The 20,755-nt window shown below is 36.9% G+C and overlaps 1 protein-coding gene across 1 annotated transcript in view; it reads right to left on the bottom strand.

Moving 5' to 3' along the window:
* XPO1 (exportin 1) overlaps positions 1-20,755 on the bottom strand; it is a 52,984-nt gene that overhangs the window by 15,310 nt on the left and 16,919 nt on the right. Inside the window, exons 6-13 of the mRNA XM_036748641.1 lie at positions 4,985-5,046; positions 4,582-4,626; positions 3,792-3,973; positions 2,685-2,733; positions 2,482-2,601; positions 1,625-1,753; positions 952-1,110; positions 464-661 (exon numbers count right to left, since the gene is read on the bottom strand). Of these exons, the coding sequence (XP_036604536.1) occupies positions 464-661; positions 952-1,110; positions 1,625-1,753; positions 2,482-2,601; positions 2,685-2,733; positions 3,792-3,973; positions 4,582-4,626; positions 4,985-5,046 (944 nt within the window). The remainder of the gene's footprint in view (positions 1-463; positions 662-951; positions 1,111-1,624; positions 1,754-2,481; positions 2,602-2,684; positions 2,734-3,791; positions 3,974-4,581; positions 4,627-4,984; positions 5,047-20,755) is intronic.

The raw sequence follows: 20,755 nt of genomic DNA, 5'->3' as shown, positions 1-20,755 counted from the left end.
AATGACCTGTCCAAGGCTCCATAGCTGTGTCACATTTAAAATGTCTCAGGCAGGGTTCAAATGCAGGCCGCCTTCCTGTCTCGCAAGTGGCTCTAGCCACTGTGTCCATCACCTGATTAATTTATGAATTTTGAAATAACAAAACCTTGGAAAAACAGTACATCACCCAAGATATACAGGAGAGACACACATGTGTTTCTTGTTAGAGAGTTAAGTCATGTCACCAAGAGTATTGAAGACTAGGCAAAGAAATGAACTAGATAAGAGTGAATAAGTGCCAATACAGTCCTATGCTGGCAGCCAAGAAATGGGTGAGGTCCAAGTAAGAAATTATTCTCAATCTAAGTTTTCTACTACTTTTAAGCCTCAAATACCACAAACTTGGTTCATCTAATTTTCTAGCAGGAGGAAGGACGGGTTTTTGAAAGGCAACTACGCAGTCATTTCCGTGCACATTAGTTACCTTGGATAATACAGGGAGGTAAAGTTGTCTCCTGGGAGGAACATCAAAATGTTGACTTCCAGAGAGCATTGGAGAGGCAGAGGTCGAAAATGGACTTTCTCTGTATAGTTCAGCAGCCAAATGGTTCCAATACTCAAGACAAATCTTAAAGATTTCCGTTTCTTCGACTTCTGATACCAATAACATATAGTGAAGCGCCTATACAAAGAAAGGAAGGTATGTGTTAGGAAAAAAGGTCCTACGTCAAATTAACTTTTTTACACAAATTCCCCCCTATATGACCTGGTACTCTGATGAAAGATCCCTATCTAAAACTTTACTATGTATGTGTAGAATGTGTCTGGAGCAGAAATAAATTCTACAATATATTTCAAGTTTCTGTCAAGATAAAGATGAATGAGAAATAAAACTTACACTTTTATCCATCTGTTAGTGTTCAGTGTTATCATATATCTGTTTTCATTTGAAAACAAAAAAAAAATTCCTACCTCCATCAACGTTTCCCTGAGATTTAGTCGCTTTTCTATAAGCTGACCATGTTCTTTAAGAAATGTACAGAGAAACAAACTGAGATTCTGGATGAAATTTTGTTCATCATCTTTTCCATTGGAGTAAGCAAGTCGAATATTGGTATTTAAAGGTAACATCTGAAATTAAATATAGTATTAAGGTACAGATTCAGCAATAAAAAATGGCACTTCTTTTACCTATTCTTAAGTGATGAATTCCAGAAATTTGTTATTCCAATTTTCAGCCTATATTCAAAGACTTCCAGGGTTTCCTGCTATTATTACCATCCAATCCCCACTCCCTGCCTATTGAACTTCATCCTGTTGCTCATAGATTATTTTTCATGTCACTAACACTGTAAATCATTATTAAGTAAAATGTCAACATCGAGAAGCTCTGAATATAAACTGAGTAAATGGAATATTTCTACATTATTTTTTATGCCCAGAACTCCAACTTTTGATTGGGTTAACAAGGCCTAGATGTAACAGAATCATAGCATACCTATCCTTTGGATGAACTCTTTAAGTAATTGTCAGCAAACTGATTTCCTCATGACAATTACAGAATTCTAATTAGTATTTTCATTGATTTACCTTCAACAATAATGTCATCAAAATTAAATGATTCTAAAGAAGAATCACAAGTTACCTGTTTTAGCTGCATCATTGTCAGTGTAAATAGTGTTACAAATTGTTCCTCATATTGGCTTACGCTCACACCAGCAATCTCAGTGAGGCACTTCAGAGAAACATTTCGAAACATCGGAACATTTAGGAACTATTTAGTGGAGGCAAAAAAGGGTAACATTAATAATGGACCCATAAAAAGTGTTTAAGTAGAATCTTACCAAGTGGAGGCATGAATAAGTGATAGGGGAATAGATAAAAATGAATTGCCACATATTACTACTATTCCCCCAGTAAAATTTAACATTTTTGATGCTTGAATTCTTAAACTACTACTATATACTCACATTAAGACTTACCACATCTCTAAGTATTAGATAATACATAAAAGTAACATTATCCAAACCATCTTTTTACTAACATTTATTTAGCACTTTTTCTCCAAGATTGTTGTGAGGATCAAATGAGGTCACTGTAACACTCCATAGCACAATGTGGGGCACATAGTAGGGGCTATGTAAATGTTAACTGTATTATTATTGTATCATCAACATTATTAAATATCAACACAATTAAACATGGATCTACTATAAAAACTAACATCCAGAAACAGATCAATGTAAGCAGCCTAAATAATCACCTTTTACCTTTCTGGATTAAAGGCATTAATTTGACTGAAGTTGTACATTCTCCACCGTTGAAAAAACAATGGAAAGTGGAACAACCAAGACACCATGAAGCCAATGAAATGCACACACAGATGGATGACCTTATATACATATACAACACCACTATCTAGCATTAAAACATACAATTGGAAAATTGCCAATAGCAGCTATTAATGGAATGATTAGGAGGGAAAAAAAATATTAAGTATACCTTATATATTAATGTGCTGATTAACTTGGTTTCAAATATATATCCCAGTGGAATCCAGTTTAGAAATCTTAGCAATGTTTCCAAAGTGGCATGTACAAGCGTAGCACTTTGGGAATTTTCCTGCAACAAAAATATACTCACAGTAATTGTCTCCTAAAATAAATTGTTTCCATTTTTAAAAAATTGAAAATAAAATTACTCACCATCACAAACTGACACAGCTGAAATATCTGTGAGAATTCATTGCACATGCTATAAAAAAGTGATGAAAATGTTTAGAATGAATCGTTAATTATAATATTATTAATTACAAAATACAAGCAGCAATTTCTTTTTTACCTTTTATTCTGTTCTAAATATGAAAACAAGAATATAAGAAGCTAAGTTTAACATTCTACTTTATGAATGATCCTATGACCAAAGCACCCTGTCTTGTAGGTTACTTTGGTCTTAAACAATTCAAGATACATGAGAATTTGTGTATCTTTGCTTCCCTCCCAACTATCAATCATCTCCAGGGTTAGAAAGTAGTAAGGCAACATGTCCATTAATTTAACTCCAAAAAGTGCTGTAACAATACTCCTCTGGACTATTAAACAACAAATAATGTACATCTTTCTGATGGCCGGCTTAATCTTGTCATCTAATTCTACACTAAAAACTTCAGTCAAGTGAATACCTTTAATCCAGAAAAAGAGAACTAAAATCTTCCTTTGTGCCCAAATATTTGGTGGAAAAAAAGGAATGGCAACATCTATGTATTTTTCCCCCAATATGATTTTATATTCCTGTGTACAACATCTAGACATCTATCTTGAAATAAAAAAAAGTTGTTTCCCACTAATGTTTCTCTTAGCGAAGGGGATGTTTTTTGGGCTATTTTCCTTAAGTTTGAAAAGGTTCCCATTCATGGAAGAGAAACGATAACTTCTAATTAATTAATTAATTATCTGAGTATATAAGCATGCCAAAAAAGCTACCTGGATATATACACACATTTTTTTTTTTTGGCTATTGGGAACTAGTAAGAACTGGAGGAAAAAAAAATACACCGCAAAAAATACTAGTCCTGGAGACAGATGATCACAAAAACTCAGTTTAGAGTGATTCCATAGTTCTTTGCTTTAGGACTACTTTTCTTATGTGACTTGCTTTTCTCTCTTACCCCATCATCTGAACAATTCTGAAGTTCCCTGCACTCAAAAAAATCAAGGCTCAAAAGTTGCTATTTCTTCAAGTATAATAATTCTATCTTGGAAGAGTAATAACTTTTAGACAATTCTATTATGAAATTATAAAAGAATACTCACCTGTCTTTCAAATGCTTTGCTTTCACTTGAGTGATCTGCCCACTGGAGAAATCAAATACTTCTTCACTCAATAGTTTAAGGATCACCATATTATTCTGGCAGAGACTTTCACTGGACCTACTTGCTCCTACAATGTCACTGATGAAAGTTGGCCAGTGTTTGGGCCATTCCTGTTTTAAGATCTAAGTGTACAAAATGCAAAATTATTTTGCATTACTTATAAATGTTTTCTTCCTTCAATTAAAAAAAAATCCTCTGAAAAAAGGAGCAAGCCTTAGGCTGGTACTGACCATGAGCTACCTGAGAACATCAAAGAGGTTTTAAAATTCTATGTCAGTACCATCTATTCTTCTCTGTCTAAATGATGAGGCTTGACAACAGCCTCCATTCACATTACACTTCTTATTAAGAAGATCAGAAGTCATGATCATCTTTCATTGAACAAACCTATTAGAAGACATTAGGAATAAAAAAAAGCCAAAGCCCTTAAAGATTTATACTTCTCCAAGGCTGTGAACTGCATATACTGGTATCTAGCCTCTCCAGAAGTGACTGAAATCTAATGCCAAAGCTCGAAAATATTTTCTAAGGAGTACTAGGATCTCTAAACATTACTGTATTTTCATTCCCAGTAAAGGGAGCTAAAAAATATGCAGGAATATAAACCAATACCATTACAGTTACATTTTTTTCCTGGATCCACTCTTATTTATATGTAAGTACTGATTTGGACAACTTCACAAATCATAAGATATATTTCTATATAACAACACCCAAGTAGGAAGCTTACCTGAACAAGAATCATATTCAATTTTCCAATGTACACCTTTTCTTTCTAAGGAAAGAAGTCAGGGGAAAAAGGGTGAGATTAGCTTATAAAAAGGGTCTAAATAGTTTCTGATCAAAGCGAATCTACATATTGTTAAGGTTAAGGAGGCAAAGAAAGAGGACAGGAAAGCCAAGAGGGTAAGAGGATATTCTTATACATAAACCTGGTTTAAAATAGACCCAGACTGCGTAGGACCACACTGACCACCTAATGTAACCCCCACCCCCAATCATACAGCTGAAGTGAAATGACCTAGAAAAAGAATAAGCATCAGAGATGGGATTTGAATCCAGACCCTCTGAACTCAAGAGCTAGTGCTTACTTGACCGAACTAGCCTTTTGTCACGTTGAAGAGAAGTCTTACCTCTACACATGTTGGGTCAGATGAAGTCTTTATGATAAGGCCAACAACGTATTTTTTAATTCCTGCAAAAACAAAGTTGCACTTTAATAATGACAGGGTCTTTTCTGAAGATGCCTTTTCATTATGTGTTAATATCTCTATTATGCCAAAATGGAACATTATAGAGAAGCAATGTATTACATAGATAATATATGTAACATATTCCTAAGGAATAATTATAAAAACCGAGATGACCCAAAATATTCCCTGTAATTTTAAAAGAATAACTTATTTCTTTGTATTTAGCTACTATTTCTTAATTTACCCAGAACAGATTCACCCATATTAATAGCTAACAGTGCTGTGAGATTTACAGAACTCAAATTCGAACAAATCTCATTTGATGTAGCAACCCTTTGAGCTAAATATTATCTTTTTTAAGATAAGAAAACGGGTTAAATAACTTACTTGGTTGCTCAATTAGAAAGTAGTATTAGAACTTAGTTCTCTCTTGTCTGATAGGTTCAGTACTCTTTCCATGCAGCAGACAGAAAATTACAGCAAGTTGTCCCTTCTAAAAGATGCAGTTCAGTCTAATTTTCACATTTTCATGGAAATTTATTTATTTTCCATCAGTAATTAACAGTATCCTCTACAAAATCAATCTCTAATGCTTGATGTCATGAAAATGACCTGGGTCCTTGCAGACTACTCCAGTGAAACATAAGCTCTGAGAAGTTTCTACCATGATAGAAATGCTCTCAGTGTGGTACTGGCAACATATTGTGTTTACTTTCTAAGAACCCTAGCTAAATAAGGAGACATTAATCACCATGCAATGAATTTGTTGGCTACAGTAATTCACAAAAAAAAAAAAAAAAAGCCCAACAACTCTGTCCCTTGAAGCTCTTACCCTCTTTTGCCATGATGACAAGGTGGTAGAAAAAGGGGATGAAAATATTTGAATTACAGCTTTTAGTATTTTATGTAATGACAGCTGTTAGTACTTGAAATAAGATCCTTGTTCAGTGATCAATAAGGAAACATTAAGTAGAAGAACTGAATTAAACCAATCTTAATAATGAAGTTGCACCTAACTCAATTACACAGAACTTCTCCCAGGTGAGGCAAATGAAGGTACCACTTTTTATAAGGGACCCAAAGAGGAGTAAAGAACATCTCATGGGATATATATTTGATCATTTTGAATTGCAGTGCTCATGATAAGCACTTGCAAAATCAACTGCCATAAAAATAAATGTAGCTGATGTGTTAACAATTGTTACTTAGAACAAGGAAGCAAAGCTCTACAAAGATATAGGTTCAGAACCTTAAAATTAAATCAACATTTACTTTTGATTCAGTGCTTCATACACTGGAGTAGATAGCAGGAAAAAAAGTTGGAAAACGTGGTTTACGAGCACAAAACTGATTCAGAGATTATCATAGAGAAGCCTCCCATCCAAATAATATACTCAGAATGAGCTGAACAAGGAAAGGCATCTATTACCAACATCCCAACACACACAAATATACGCACATAGACACTGACACAGGAAACAAATTATTAACAAGTTAGAATCAAGATCAAAAACAAAACTTAAAAATGATAAGGTATAATCTCAAAAAAGCAAAAAAATAACAAATTGCTACCAATCTATGTGACTCCTTGACCCAGGTATACAAGGTTTTGGCCAGTGTATATATACCTCAGGATAGGAGTTTGACCTAAGGAATTTTTATTTCAATACCACTGGTTTCCTTTGTAATTGTTATTTATTTTATATATAAAAAAGATTATTCTAAGGAGATCTCCGAGACATAAAAAAAGTAAAGAATCCTTGGTATAGAGGTGAAATGCTTCAAAATATTGTACATAATTCTGCTTCCTATTTGAGATTGTCAACTTAAAAAGTATTTATTTACATACACACTAGAAAAACCAATTCGATAAAAAATGCCTACTTTCTTCATACCTGAATTTTGAATAGAATTGTTCCATTAGTAGATATATTGAAAAAACACTGAAATTGGACTATGAGCACAGAAATGAGTAAGATGGCAATGAGCTGGCTTGCCTTACAAAATTTCACAGTACTTTTAATAACATTCAGTTCCTTTTTTAATAAAGGCTATTATTTTAACAATCATCACACAATTTAAATGTGTGAAGTTGAGGCTCATCCAAAGACGGGCAACGATGACAAGACAGCTTGAATATATTTTATCACACTGTCAATCATTCTTAAGCCAGAGAAATGAAAAAATGGGGAGACTGAAAGGATTCCAAATCTTCGTCTTGCAGAGAATATTCACCCACAATCATGGCATCACTATTTATTTGTGTTTATTGTTAACTTTCCCTAGGACTTCATTCTAAGTACGGTAATTCACAATAGAGTATAATTTACTGAAAAACGTGCCAACAGCTTTGTGAAAACTATCTGGTCTTAAGAACATTATCAATTACAAATTAAGATAGTCTAAATCATATGAACTTTTCTTCACAATAAATTCAGCAATATCTTCCTAAAACATTGCCATGAAGGAGCAACAGGCTATTCACTTTAATGACAGTACTCATAATTTAGAAATGGATAGCACAACACTGAATGAACAAATTCCAGTAATTTTTATTATTATTCCACTGGGAGTGAGAATGAAATGAATAGATATCAATGCCTTCAATAAAACAAACAAAAAATCGCTAAGCATAAAGTCTCTTATTTATAGTTATCTTTTTTAGAAGAGGGTGACCATCACATCTTATATAGTATTTAAACGAAATATAATCATCTTTTTTAAAAAATAGAACATTACTATGTTAATGATGCCAAGTAACTTACAGATACTATGCAATATATATGATATATGGTTTGAGTACAAAAAAGTCACTTCTGCTTTAATATCTGAATTTAAATTACTATTTTCCCATGAGTTGTTCAATGCTTTAGTTTATAAATCAACTGGATTTGATTAGTAAAATTAGATTATGCGGGAGGTGGAGCCAAGATGATGGAGTAAAGGTAGAGGGACTCATCTGAGCTCTCCCCCACACTCCTCCAAATAAATACCTATAAATAATGACTCTAAACAAATTCTAGAGAGGCAGAACCCACAAAAAGATGGAGTGAAATAATTTTCCCGCCCAAGACAACCTAGAAGGTTGGCGCGAAAGGTCTGCTGTAACAAGAGTGAGAGGAGTGTAGTTCAGCACTGGCAAGCAGACCAGTCCCCAGCAAACCAGGAGCAAGCAGCAGTGTGACAGTATCAGTGGCAATAGTGGTGCTTTCCAGACCTCTCAGCCCACAGATGGTAAGGGGATCAGACAACCAGTCAGAAGATTTACATGTTTCTCTTTTCTGGCACCAGTGGCAGGACTCTGTTGCATTGCCTATATTTGTTATCTGGGTCATAGTCCTGGGTCTTAGTCTCAGAGTGAGGAGCACTAGCACAGCAGAGTTTGTGGCAGGAGGGAAGCAAAGATCCTGCTCACAATTCCAGGTAGTTCACAAACCAGTACAGGAGAATAGTAAACACACCTCTCCCCAGATATAACATGGTGGAACAGCCAAAAACCTACAGGTCCCCAGAATTATTTCTGAAAACAACTATACAAAAAACCTGAAGCTTGGGACAGTGACCCTTGCACTTGGCATAGTGCCCCACTGTAGCATAAGAATTCAAAGTCAAGAAATACATAGAGGAAAAATTGGGAAGAGAAAGGAGAGTGAAGCACAAAAATCATGGAGAGTCAACACCTTGGTAAAGGAGGTACAAAAAAAAAACTAAAGAAAGAATGCCTTAAAAAACCAGAATAGGCTAAATTGAAAGATATATACAAAAATTCACTGAAGAGAGGAACTCCTTAAAAAGTAGAATTGGCCAAATAGAAAAGGAGGTACAAAAGCACACTAAAGAAAATACTTCCTTAAAAGTTAGAATTGGACAAGTGGAAGCTAATGACTTTATGAAACATGAAGAAACAAACGAAATAAAAATAGTAGAAAATGTGAAATCTCATTGGGAAAATAACTGACCTGGAAAACAGAACCAGAAGAGATGAATTTAAGTATTGGACTACCTGAAAGCTGAAAGTCATGGTCAAAAGAAGAACCTAGACATCACCTTCCAAAAAATTATCTAGGTAAACTTCCCTGATATTTGAGAATGAGGGTAAAACAGAAATAGAAAAAAATCTACTGATCGCCTCCTGAAAGAGATCCCAAAATGAAAACTCCTAGGATTGTAGCCAAATTCCAGAGCTCCCTGGTTAAGGAGGGAATACTGCAAGCAGCCAGAAATAATCATGAAGCCATGGTCAGATTTAACACAATATTTAGCAGCTTCTATATTAATGGATTGGAGAGCTTGGAATATGATATTCCAGAAAGCAAAAGAGCTCCGATTACAACGAGCAAGAATCACCTACATACACAGCAAAACTGAGTATACTCCCTCAGGGGGGTAAAAATGGACATTCAATGAATTAGAGGATTTTCAAGCATTCCTGATAAAAAGACCAGAGCTGAACAAAAAAATCTGACTTTCAAATATAAGATGCAAAAGAAGCATAAAATGGTAAAACAGGAAAGAGAAATCATAAGGGATTCACTAAGGTTAAATACTGTTTATATTCCTACATGGGAAAATGATATTTATAACCCTTAAAAACCTCATTATTAGGGCAGTTAGGAGTACATGTAGACAGAAAGAAAAAGTATTTAGAGTTAAATGTGATGGTATGATTACCTTAAAAAAAAAAGAAATATAAAAATAAGGAATGACAAAGTAAAAGTAAGAGAGACAGAATGAGGTAAGTTATCTGACATAAAATAGGCCTGAGATTATACAGTGGAAGGGGAAACTGGGGGAAGGAGATGAACCTTAACTTTCATCAGAATTGGCTTAAAGAGAGAATAAGAGATTTATAGGAAAGAGAGCCATTCCTCATTGATAAATGCTCAAAGGATATGAACAAGCAGTTCAGACAAAGTAATCAAAGCTATCTATAGTCATATAAAAAAATGCTCTAAATCACTATTGTTCAGAGAAATGCAAATTAAAACAACTCTGAGCTACCTGTCAAGACTGGTTAATACGACAGAAAAAGAAAATGACAAATGTTGGAGGGTTTGTGGGAAAAGCAGAACATTAATGTACTACTGGGGAGGTTGTATACTGATTCAACCATTCTGGAGAGCAATTTGGAACTATGTGCAAAGGCCAAACCATGCAAATCATTTGACCAAGCAATACCACTACTAGGTCTGCATCCCAAAATGCTTAAAAAAACAAAAAACAAAAAACAACAACAACAAAAAAAAAACACTGAAGGACCTACGTGTATGAAAATATAGCAGCTGTTTTAGTGGTGGCAAGGAATTGAAAATTGAGGGGATGTCCATTAATTGGAGAATGGCTGAATAGGTTATTGTATATGATAGTGATAGAATACTATTGTGCTATAAAAAATGATTAGCAGGATGCTCTCAAAATAGACAGACTTACATGAACCGATGCAAAGTGAAAATGAGCAGAACCAGTGGACCATCATACATACTAACAGCAATATTGTATGATGATCTACTCTGAATAACTCTCAGCAATACAATGATCCAAGATAATTCCATAGGACTTATGATGAAATGTGCTGTCCAACTCCAGAGAAACAACTGGTAAAGCCTGAATGCTGAATCAAATATACTTCACTTTTACCTTTTTTCTGGTCTGTGTTTTATTTCAAAGAAGGATGGAGAAATGTGTTTTGCGGGAGCCAAGATGGCGGCTGGAAAGTAGGGACTTGCATGAGCTCCCCACCAGGCCCCTCCAAAAACCTATAAAAATGGCTCTGCACAAATTCTAGAGCTGCAGAACCCACAGAATAGCAGAAGGAAGCAGGGCTCCAGCCCAGGACAGCCTGGATGGTCTCTGGGTGAGGTCTATCCCACAAGGAGCTGGGAACGGAGTGGAGCAGAGCCCAGCCTGAGCGGCGTGGAACAACCAAACTTGGAGTCGGGCGGATGGGGCCCCTAGAGCCCTGAATATGTGAGCTGTGGCAGTTACCAGACTCCTCAACCCACAAACACCAAAGACTGCAGAGAAGGTTAGTGGGAAAAGGTGCTGGGACAGAGTGAAAGGAGTTCGCAGTTTGGCCACCATCCTGGGGCAGCAGAGGTGGTGCAGCTCAGAGGACAGAACTACAGCTGCAGCTGCTTCCGGCCCCAGGCCCACCTGGTGGGAGGAACTAAGTGGCAAATCAGAGCAGGAGGGCAGAGCCTGCTTAAGATGTGAGTCATGGTCCAGGTTGGCAGTTCTTGGGGGAGGAGGAGTGCTGGTGTGGCAGAGTTGGTTGTGTAGAAATAGCCCTGAAAACAACAGTGCATCCCCTCGAACTTGGGACAAAGTACTCTCTACTCTACAAGCAGTCATACCCCAATGAAAAACTCAAGGGTCAAGAGGTTGGCTGGGAACATGAACAGGGAGAGAAAACGGACTCATATTCAGACTCAGACTTTGGAATCTTTCTTTGGTGACAAAGAAGACCAAAACATACAGCCAGAAGAAGTCAACAAAATCAAAGGGCCTACATCAAAAGCCTCCAAGAAAAACATGAACTGGTCTCAGGCCATGGAAGAGCAAGTAAGAGATGTAGAGGAAAAATTGGGAAGAGAAATGAGAAGGATGCAAGCAAACCATGAAAAACAAGTCAATGACTTGCTAAAGGAGACCCCCCCCCAAAATACTGAAGAAAATAACACCTTAACAAATAGACTAACTCAAATGGCAAAAGAGCTCCAAAAAGCCAACGAGGAGAAAAATGCCTTGAAAGGCAGAATTAGCCAAATGGAAAAGGAGGTCCAAAAGACCACTGAAGAAAATACTACCTTCAAAATTAGACTGGAGCAAGTAGAAGCTAGTGACTTGATGAGAAATCAAGATATTATAAAACAGAACCAAAGGAATGAAAAAATGGAAGACAATGTGAAATATCTCATTGGAAAAACTACTGACCTAGAAAAATAGGTCCAGGAGAGAAAATTTAAAAATTATTGGACTACATGAAAGCCATGATCAAAAAAAGAGCCTAGATACCATCTTTCAAGAAATTATCAAGAACTGCCCTGATATTTTAGAGCCAGAGAGTAAAATAGAAATTGAAAGAATCCACCAATCACCTCCTGAAAAAGATCCCCAAAAGAAAACTCCTAGGAATATTGTAGCCAAATTTCAGAGCTCCCAGATCAAGGAGAAAATACTGCAAGCAGCCAGAAAGAAACAATTTGAGTATTGTGGAACCACAATTAGGATAACCCAAGATCTAGCAGCTTCTACATTAACGGATCAAAGGGCTTGGAATATGATATTCCAGAGGTCAATGGAGCTAGGATTAAAACCAAGAATCACCTACCCAGCAAAACTGAGTATCATGCTCCAAGGCAAAATATGGACTTTCAATAACATAGAGGACTTTCAAACTTTCTCAGTGAAAAGACCAGAACTGAATAGAAAATTTGACTTTCAAACACAAGAATCAAGAGAAGCATGAAAAGGTAAACAAGAAAGAGAAACCTTAAGGGACTTACTGAAGTTGAACTGTATTGTTCACACATCCTACATGGAAAGATGATGTGTATAATTCATAAGACCTCGGTATTAGGGTACCTGAAGGGAATATACACACCCACCCATCCACACACATATATATAGAGGGCACAGGGTGAGTTGAATATGAAGGGATGATATCTATAAAAAATAAAATTAAGGGATGAGAGAGGAATATATTGAGAGAGGGAGAAAGGGAGAGATAGAATGGGGTAAATTAACTCATAATAGTGGCAAGAAAAAGCAGTTCTGTTGGGAGGAAGAAGGGACAGGTGAAGAGGAATGAGTGAATCTTACTCTCATTGGATTTGACCTGAGGAGGGAATAACATACACACTCAATTGGATATTTTACCCCAGGAAAGGAGGAGGAAGGGGATAAAAAAGGGGGAATGATAGAAGGGAGGTCAGATAGGGGGAGGAGGCAATCAAAAACAAACACTTTTGAAAAGGTACAGGGTCAATGCAGAAAATTGGATAAAGGGGTATAGGATAGGAAGGAGCAAAATATAGTCTTTCACAACATGAGTATTGTAGAAGCATTTTGCATAACGATACACACGTGGCCTATGTTGAAATGCTTGCCTTCTTAGGGAGGGTGGATGGGGAGGGAAGAGGGGAGAGAATTTGGAACTCCCAAGTTTTAAAAGCAGATGTTCAAAAAAAAAAACAAAAAACTTTTTGCATGCAACTAGGAAATAAGTTATATAGGCAATGGGGCATAAAAATTTATCTTACCCTACAAGAAAGTAAAGGAAAAGGGGATGGGGGGAGTGGGGTGATGAAAGGAAGGGTTGATTGGGTAAGAGGGCAATCAGAATATATGCCATCTTGGAGTGGGGGCAGGGGGAGGGTAGAAATGGGGAGAAAATTTGTAATTCAAACTCTTGTGAAAATTAATGTTGAAAACTAAAAACATTAAATAAATGGTTTAAAAATTTTAATTAAAAAATAAAAGAAATTAAAAAAAAGAAATGTGTTTTGTGAATTGCTTGCCTTCTCAATTGGTGGCAGAGGTAAGTGAATTTGGAACTCAAAATTTTAAAGAAAAAAAATGTTAAAATTGTTTTTACATGTAATTGGGAAAAAATAAAATATTAAAATACATTAGACTGTGGTGACATATTTGTTTTCAACCTAATGATTTATTTTACCTGTCTTTTTAAAGCCTCAAAGCTCAACAAAAGCATGTTTAAGAGTATAACATTTGGCCCTTGCAGAAATATAAATCACTAGGGTTTCATTATAGTCATCTTGCTTTGACAACCAATGAATCTAGCCAGAATTCTTAATAATGGGGAAAGTAAGTTATCAACAGAAGCCCAAAAGCCAACAGCAGCCACATTATATACTGATTAATACACTCTCCACGAGATAATCCGTAAACTTGCTGGCACTTTCTCTCACCAGAAAAAAAGTTCTGCACTTTTTATTAAAATATGTTCCTTGACATACTACAGTCCACCAACTCTTTCCTGTTGATTTGTGGTTTTTTTTCCCTCTCCCAAGTTAAGTTCTACATGGTAACTTGGAAATTAAAATTCTCTAGTTACCTTTCTATAGTAACTACATAGGGCATAGGAGTGTTAATCACACATGAATGTTACCTAATGGGAAAAGTACCAGATTCTAAAAAATACACATACAGTGATCTGTGCCCAGTAGATTGGACATTTAGAGAAAATAAATTTTATTTTATTAGCCTAGTAAAGCCTCATAGATTTAACCTTAATTCAAACTCTCTGGTGAAAGGATACATATGTATATAACATACATACGCGCACGCACACACACACCCCCGAGCAAAAACAATGAGGTTTGTTCTGTGGTCTTTCTTACAAGGGATAGGGGCAGGTTAGCTAGTAAAGAAAACCCCAAATATTTCCCCCCAAACGGTAGACATTGGATAGGAAGTCAAGTAGATATTTTTAACTTTTCAGAATTCATCTATTATTTCATTTCATTCTTATTGTTTTCTCTGAGAGATCAACTCTGGGAGAAGGTAACTTGGCTCAAGGTTTCTCGACAAACTGCTGCTAGAGTAATAACTAGAACTGAGCCTCTCATTGCTAGGTCCAATGTTCTCACCACTGTCGTAGCCAATTGTGGGTCATGTCTTCATCACCAACGCACCTAACCCTTAACCTCCAGTATGAATACCTTCTGAGGTAGGTGTTGGCTTCTTATGGCAATTATAATTTAAACTAGAACCTCAGAACAGGTACTATTGGGAAAATTCTGTACGTGCTGCCTGTTCCCTTCCCCAACTCCCTCAAAAGATGGGCTCTGAGCATGGGGGCACTGATTCATACTAGAGTCTCTCTCTTTGTTTGAGGTTAAGCAGCCATAGAGGGATTATAATGATATGGATTGCAGATGGCCTACCCTAACACTTTTCCCCAAACAGCTCTATAACTATCAAGGGCACTAGCAGTTACCCAGATTTTTCATCATCTTGGTGTCATGAATCTTCAATTCCTCATTTTCTCTCATCCCACATATTGAATCAGTTGCCAAACCTCATTAGTTTTACCTCCACATTCCTCACCCTGTTCCCTTCTCTCTGCTCATACAGCAAACCAGTAGTCCAGGGCCTCATTGCCTTTTGCTTGGACTACTGCCATAGCCTCCTAACTGGTTTCCCCAGATCGAGTTTCTCCCTGCTCCAATCTATCTTTCATATGCCTATCAAAGTGGTTTTCCTAAAGTGCAAGTCTTCCCTACTCAATAAATTCCAGCAGCTCCTGACTGACTCTGGGGTTAGATATTATTTTATCTTCTCATCCCTTTAAAATGTAATAGCAGCTAGCATTCACATAGCGTTTCAAGGTTTGCAAAGCCTTTTATGAATTTTATCCTCACAACAACCCCGTGAGATACTGTTATCATCACACCCATTTTGCTCAGTGGATTGAGTGTTAGGCATACAGCCAGGAAGACTGGAGAGCAAATCCAGCCTCAGATACTCAGTAGCTGTGTGATCCTGGGAAAGTCACTTAACCTATTTGCCTCAGTTCCCTCATCTGTAAAATGGGGATAACAACATAACCTACCTGGTAGGGCTGTTGTGAGGATCAATTGAAAATAATTGTTAAGTCCTTAGCACAGTGTCTGGCACATAGTAAACTCTATATAACATGAGCTATCATTATATCTATTATTCCAAGCATGTATAGTGTCAAGGATCACATACAGAAGATGTGTGAGGAACAGTTTGATAAGCTCTTAAAGAGTGTAAGTAATTTATGAGGCTGGAGAGGTAGCTGGGGCCAGGGTTTAATCCTTTCCTAGAAGCAATACAGGAAACATTGGAATTTGATTAAAGGAGTGGTGTGGTTAGATCTGTGTTTAAAGAAAATCACATTTTATAAAAGTGAATGTTGAAAACAAAAAATAAATAATAATTTAAGAAATAAAATCATTTTGGCAGCAGTGTGGAAGATGGATTGGAGTAGGAAGAGACTTGTAGCAGAGGGCCACATTAGGCCATTACAACAGTCCAGGTAAGAGGCAACGAAGGCCTGAACTATGTGATGGCCATGTGAGGAGTGACAAACGCATTGGTGCAAAAAATCATGGGGAGATAGGAAATGCTAAGATTTACCACCTTATTTTAATGTGTGGGGTGAATAGTGAAGGTAAAACTAAGGTTGTAAACCTCAGTGACTATTAACGTTGGTGATATTTTCCCCCCAAACGGAAGCTCTGGAAGGTGGATACCTTATGATGACAGTCCCTGTCTTTAGTGAGTTTACTTTCCAATAAGCTGGACAACACATGTAATCAGTCAGTCAAAAAGGATTTATCAAATGCTTAATATATATATATCAGGTACTTTGCTAATGGCTGGGGATAAAAAGGTAAAAACAGAAGAGGGAGATGATAAACAACTATATCTACAAGATATATAGTCTAAATAGACATTTCAGAGGGAGAGCATTTGAAGTGGGGGGACCAGTAAAGACCTCTTACATTAGGTGGAATTTGAAGCTAGTAGATAGAAATAAAGAGGGAGAACATATCAGGCTTAGAGGACAGTGGCATGTTTGAGAAACCTGCAAGAAGATAAGTGTTACTGAATTATTAGGATATTCATTATAAATAAGCCTGGAAAGGAAGAAAGGATCCAGATTTTGAAAAGCCAAACAAGAAATTTTAATCTTGGAGGTAACAGAGACCCACTGGAATTGAGTAGGGGGTAACCTCTGTTTTAGGAAAACCACTTGGGAAGCTGAGATGAGGATGGATCGGAATGGGGAGAGACCTGACGCAGAGACCAAGAGAAGGCTATTGCACCAGTCCAGGAATGAACCAGGACCAGGTTGGAGACTTTGTGAATGTGAAAAGGGGAGATACCGCAACGATGCTCACCCATAGATTACATATTGTGCTAGTGAGGATTTAAGGATGGTTGAGGTAGGGTAGTAAATCAAATCCTTAGGGAGGAAGTAATGGTATAGGGAATTAAAAAATGATGAGGAACAAGGGGAGTGATAATCCCTCACATCCTTGAAAACCCTGCTTCTGATCCCTTTAATTGTTAGTACCTTCCCTCCCCAACTCTCCTTATTTACTTATATTTACTTAAATGTTTATGTTGTCTCTTCACAAATGAACATAAAGTCCTTTAGAATGGAAATGGTTTCAATTTTACACCTAGCATGCAGCACACAGTAGGCAATTCAACAGATACTTGCTGACTGAAATCAGAAAAAGCAATCCACTCCTCCTTCCCCTCTATAAGATGGACAAATTTCTCATTTACTAAAGAAAGCAAACAACTGCAAACAGGATAAAAGTTGAGTTGTCTCCACTTTCTGATATTCCAAATAAGTTTACTATGAACTATATCCTGAATCCGAAGGCTTTGCTGTATAGTCACCAAGAGAACCTCATACTAAAAAAAAAAATAACCCAACTCAAGGATTTAACAGTCATTATAATATCCGATCAATATTAAGCAATTTACTATACCTGCTTTGTGTCACTTAGGTAGCATGGTAGATAGCACTAGGTCTCAGAAAGTTCAGAATTCAAATCCAGTCTTAGATACTAACTGTTCATGTCTCTAGGCAAGCCATTCAACCCGTCCGCCTCAGTTTCCACAACTGTAAATAGCACCTAGCTCCTAGGGTTAGGATCAAACAAGATACTATTTGCACTTAGCACATTGCCAGGCATGTAATAGGCACTTAACGCTTGTTCTCTTCATCCTTCTTTCCCTTATTAATTCCATAGGACTCTATAATTGGACACAATCAATTTGCAATACTAATGAATAGCATGAGCTTAGAAAAAAATCAAAAGTAACCCATTACTTCAAAGAAATCTTTTCTGGAGATGTTATTTTTTTTTTACAGGACTTTTGATTTAGTCCTATGATTTTGGGAGCTCTGGGTAAGGATGTGCTATGCCTAGATTCAAGTAGTGAGGATGTGTCAAAGGCAGCACTTGTACTGGCCAGCTTTCTAACCATTCTATCACACTGATTCTCAAATGTTTTAACAAATACCTTCTAAATTATCAGGGCCCTGGAATGTATACATAGCAATGTGACAAAGTGCGAAAAGACCTAGATTTAGAATCAGAAGACCTTTGTTTGAACTCAGGCTCTGCCAACTTACACAAGGTCTATGACTGAGCACATCACTAAAGAATCTTCAAGGTCCTTTTCTGCTTAAAATTAACGTTATACAACTTGGTAAATATTGTCTGACTTTAAGAGGAATCTCTTAAGTTTTTAAAAAAATTATTTTAAAAATTTTGTATTTTCATGTCCCAAATTCTCTATTGTCCATTATAGTAAGCATTTTATAATTTAAAAAATTGAATCAAAACTATCTTGCTTTCAAGGCCCCTTCCAAACTTCTTCAATGATTTCAACACATGACTGGGTAGTCTATTATCCATTCTGTCTCTACCCGTTAACTCCCTAAATCCCATCATCTCCTCCACCTCCCAACTTCAGTCATGGGCATGGCCACATTTCAACAACTGTGACATTTTCAAGATCTTGATCAAGATCCCCAACCTTCCTCTACTGCTCCCTTCACTCTTTACCCTCATCACAACCACTAATCACCCCTCTAGTCTCCCAATTCATCTCCCCATTCTGCATGTCTCTAGATCCAGATTTGATTCCATGATCTGCCACTTTGATACTAAACTCTCTGCTGCTAGTTCCTAGTTGATGCACACCAAAGGATAAACAACCTGACCTTGCACTCTAAATACGATAAAAAGCCTGAACTAGATGCATACTTCTGCCCCACAATCATTCTACTTGATCATTTTAAGTTCATTTCCCACTGCAACTACCCTAGATTTTAACCTTACTCCTAAAGCCCCTGAGTACATCATATCCACAATGCTATACTCAACACAGTGGACGAATGAGTCATCTTCTTTACTGATAACTGAGTCCCCTCATCCCTCCTCCTTCTTCTTAACACCTTTCACAATTATTAACAATTCTCTTTACCTCTCTCAGATGAGGAGCTATTCTATTCTGCTTGCTAATGCTTAATCCTCTCTGGATCTTTGTGTGAATCTCCCTTGCTTCCTTCCAGGTCTCTGCAGTCGTAATTTTTCCCCCTCATCTTTTCTATCTCTCTTTCTCAATGAGGCCCTTTACTTATCTAATAACATACCCTGGGTCTCCACAATGTTTAAAAGAACAAACTCCTCTAGCTCCTCACATGCTCTAGTGTTTCCTCATATTACGCCCTTAATCATCCTCCTACATTTCTTGGAAATAATTATTCACATTCATAGCTTCCACCATCACCTCTGTCAAATATTCACTTCCAGCCCTGACCTGACTTCTCTTTTTTAGCTCTAGTAATTCAGTATGTCCAAAATAAAACTGTCTGTCTTTGCTCCCAAACCTGACTGAGAATATTGCTGTCAGGGAATTCACTAAACATCTCATACTCGATGCTTCGGGGTTATATTCAATTCTACCTTCACCTCTTACAACCAATTAGCAAGTCCTGTCTAGTCTTCGCTATTCTCTACACCAGGGGTATTTAAACTCAAAACAGAAACGGGGGCCACTAAATCCTACTACACAAGGATCCCTGTCAGCCGAGTACTGACTTAAAAAATAACATAATATATATTTTTTTAATCATGGTGTTAAATAGAGATCCTTATGACCCACTATCTGGACTATTATCTTACAGGTCTCCTGTTAACAATATGCCCAAGAGGCTTATGCGCAAACCTGATTTCACCCCTCCCCCCCTTCAAATTTCTTCAATGATAAGACAAAATTAACTACTCAGAATACTTTTCACCCTGGAAGATGCTCCCTCCCAGGGAGCCTTTTCAGCTTGGAAAGTTTCTCCACTCAAGGCCCTTTGTATACCGAACGACTGGGGAATTCCTCCCAGCACTCCTCTCTCTGCTTTGCTCCTGCCTCTCCTTCACCTCACTCTTTTAACTAAATTTTTTGTGTTGTCTTCCCTATTATTGGAGTGTAGGCACCTTATTGCCCAAACATCAATGGTAGTGTTTGAACTCAGATCTTCCTGCTTCCAATTTCAGAATCATACCAACAACCTGCCATACCATAAAAGATACATTTCTCTTTCAGTTACTTTTCTCTTCCACCAAATTAACTAACTTCAGAACTCATATAGCACTTTTGTCTCTCATGGGTATTTTGTTTTGAATAAAAATTATTCATGTCGTGTTCCCTTCACAACACTATGTCCATCAGGGCAAAGACTGCATCTCATCTAAACTTTTAATTTCCCCATGCCCAGTGGAATGTTATCTATATGACTATTCACTTGGAAAGCAGGATGAAGTAAAATTGTGGAAGGAACTGGGCCTAAAGTAAAAAGCCAAGTTGTGATTGTTTTTTATCCTGTAAATTTCTTTGAATTAAAATTTTGCCTACACAGGCATTCTGCTGCTCAAGACTTTTTCTTTTTTTTTTAACGGCTATTTCTCAGCTTGTCATTCAAGCCTATGCTTACCATGGTCTTTGCAACTGCATCACCATTAAATGAATCTCCTGTACCAACCAAGCTAGACTACACTGGCACCTTAACCTATCACTTGCAGAGCCTCTTAACATTCCTCCTGCCTGTAATTCCTTCATTTCTATTTGTTGCTCAGTCATTTTAGTCATGTTGGATTCTTCATGACCCCAGTTGGGATTTTCTTGGCAAAGATACCT

The sequence above is a fragment of the Trichosurus vulpecula genome, chromosome 3 (genome assembly GCF_011100635.1).
Source record: "Trichosurus vulpecula isolate mTriVul1 chromosome 3, mTriVul1.pri, whole genome shotgun sequence".
Classification (NCBI taxonomy): domain Eukaryota; kingdom Metazoa; phylum Chordata; class Mammalia; order Diprotodontia; family Phalangeridae; genus Trichosurus; species Trichosurus vulpecula.
This window is presented reverse-complemented; position numbering and strand designations above follow the sequence as displayed.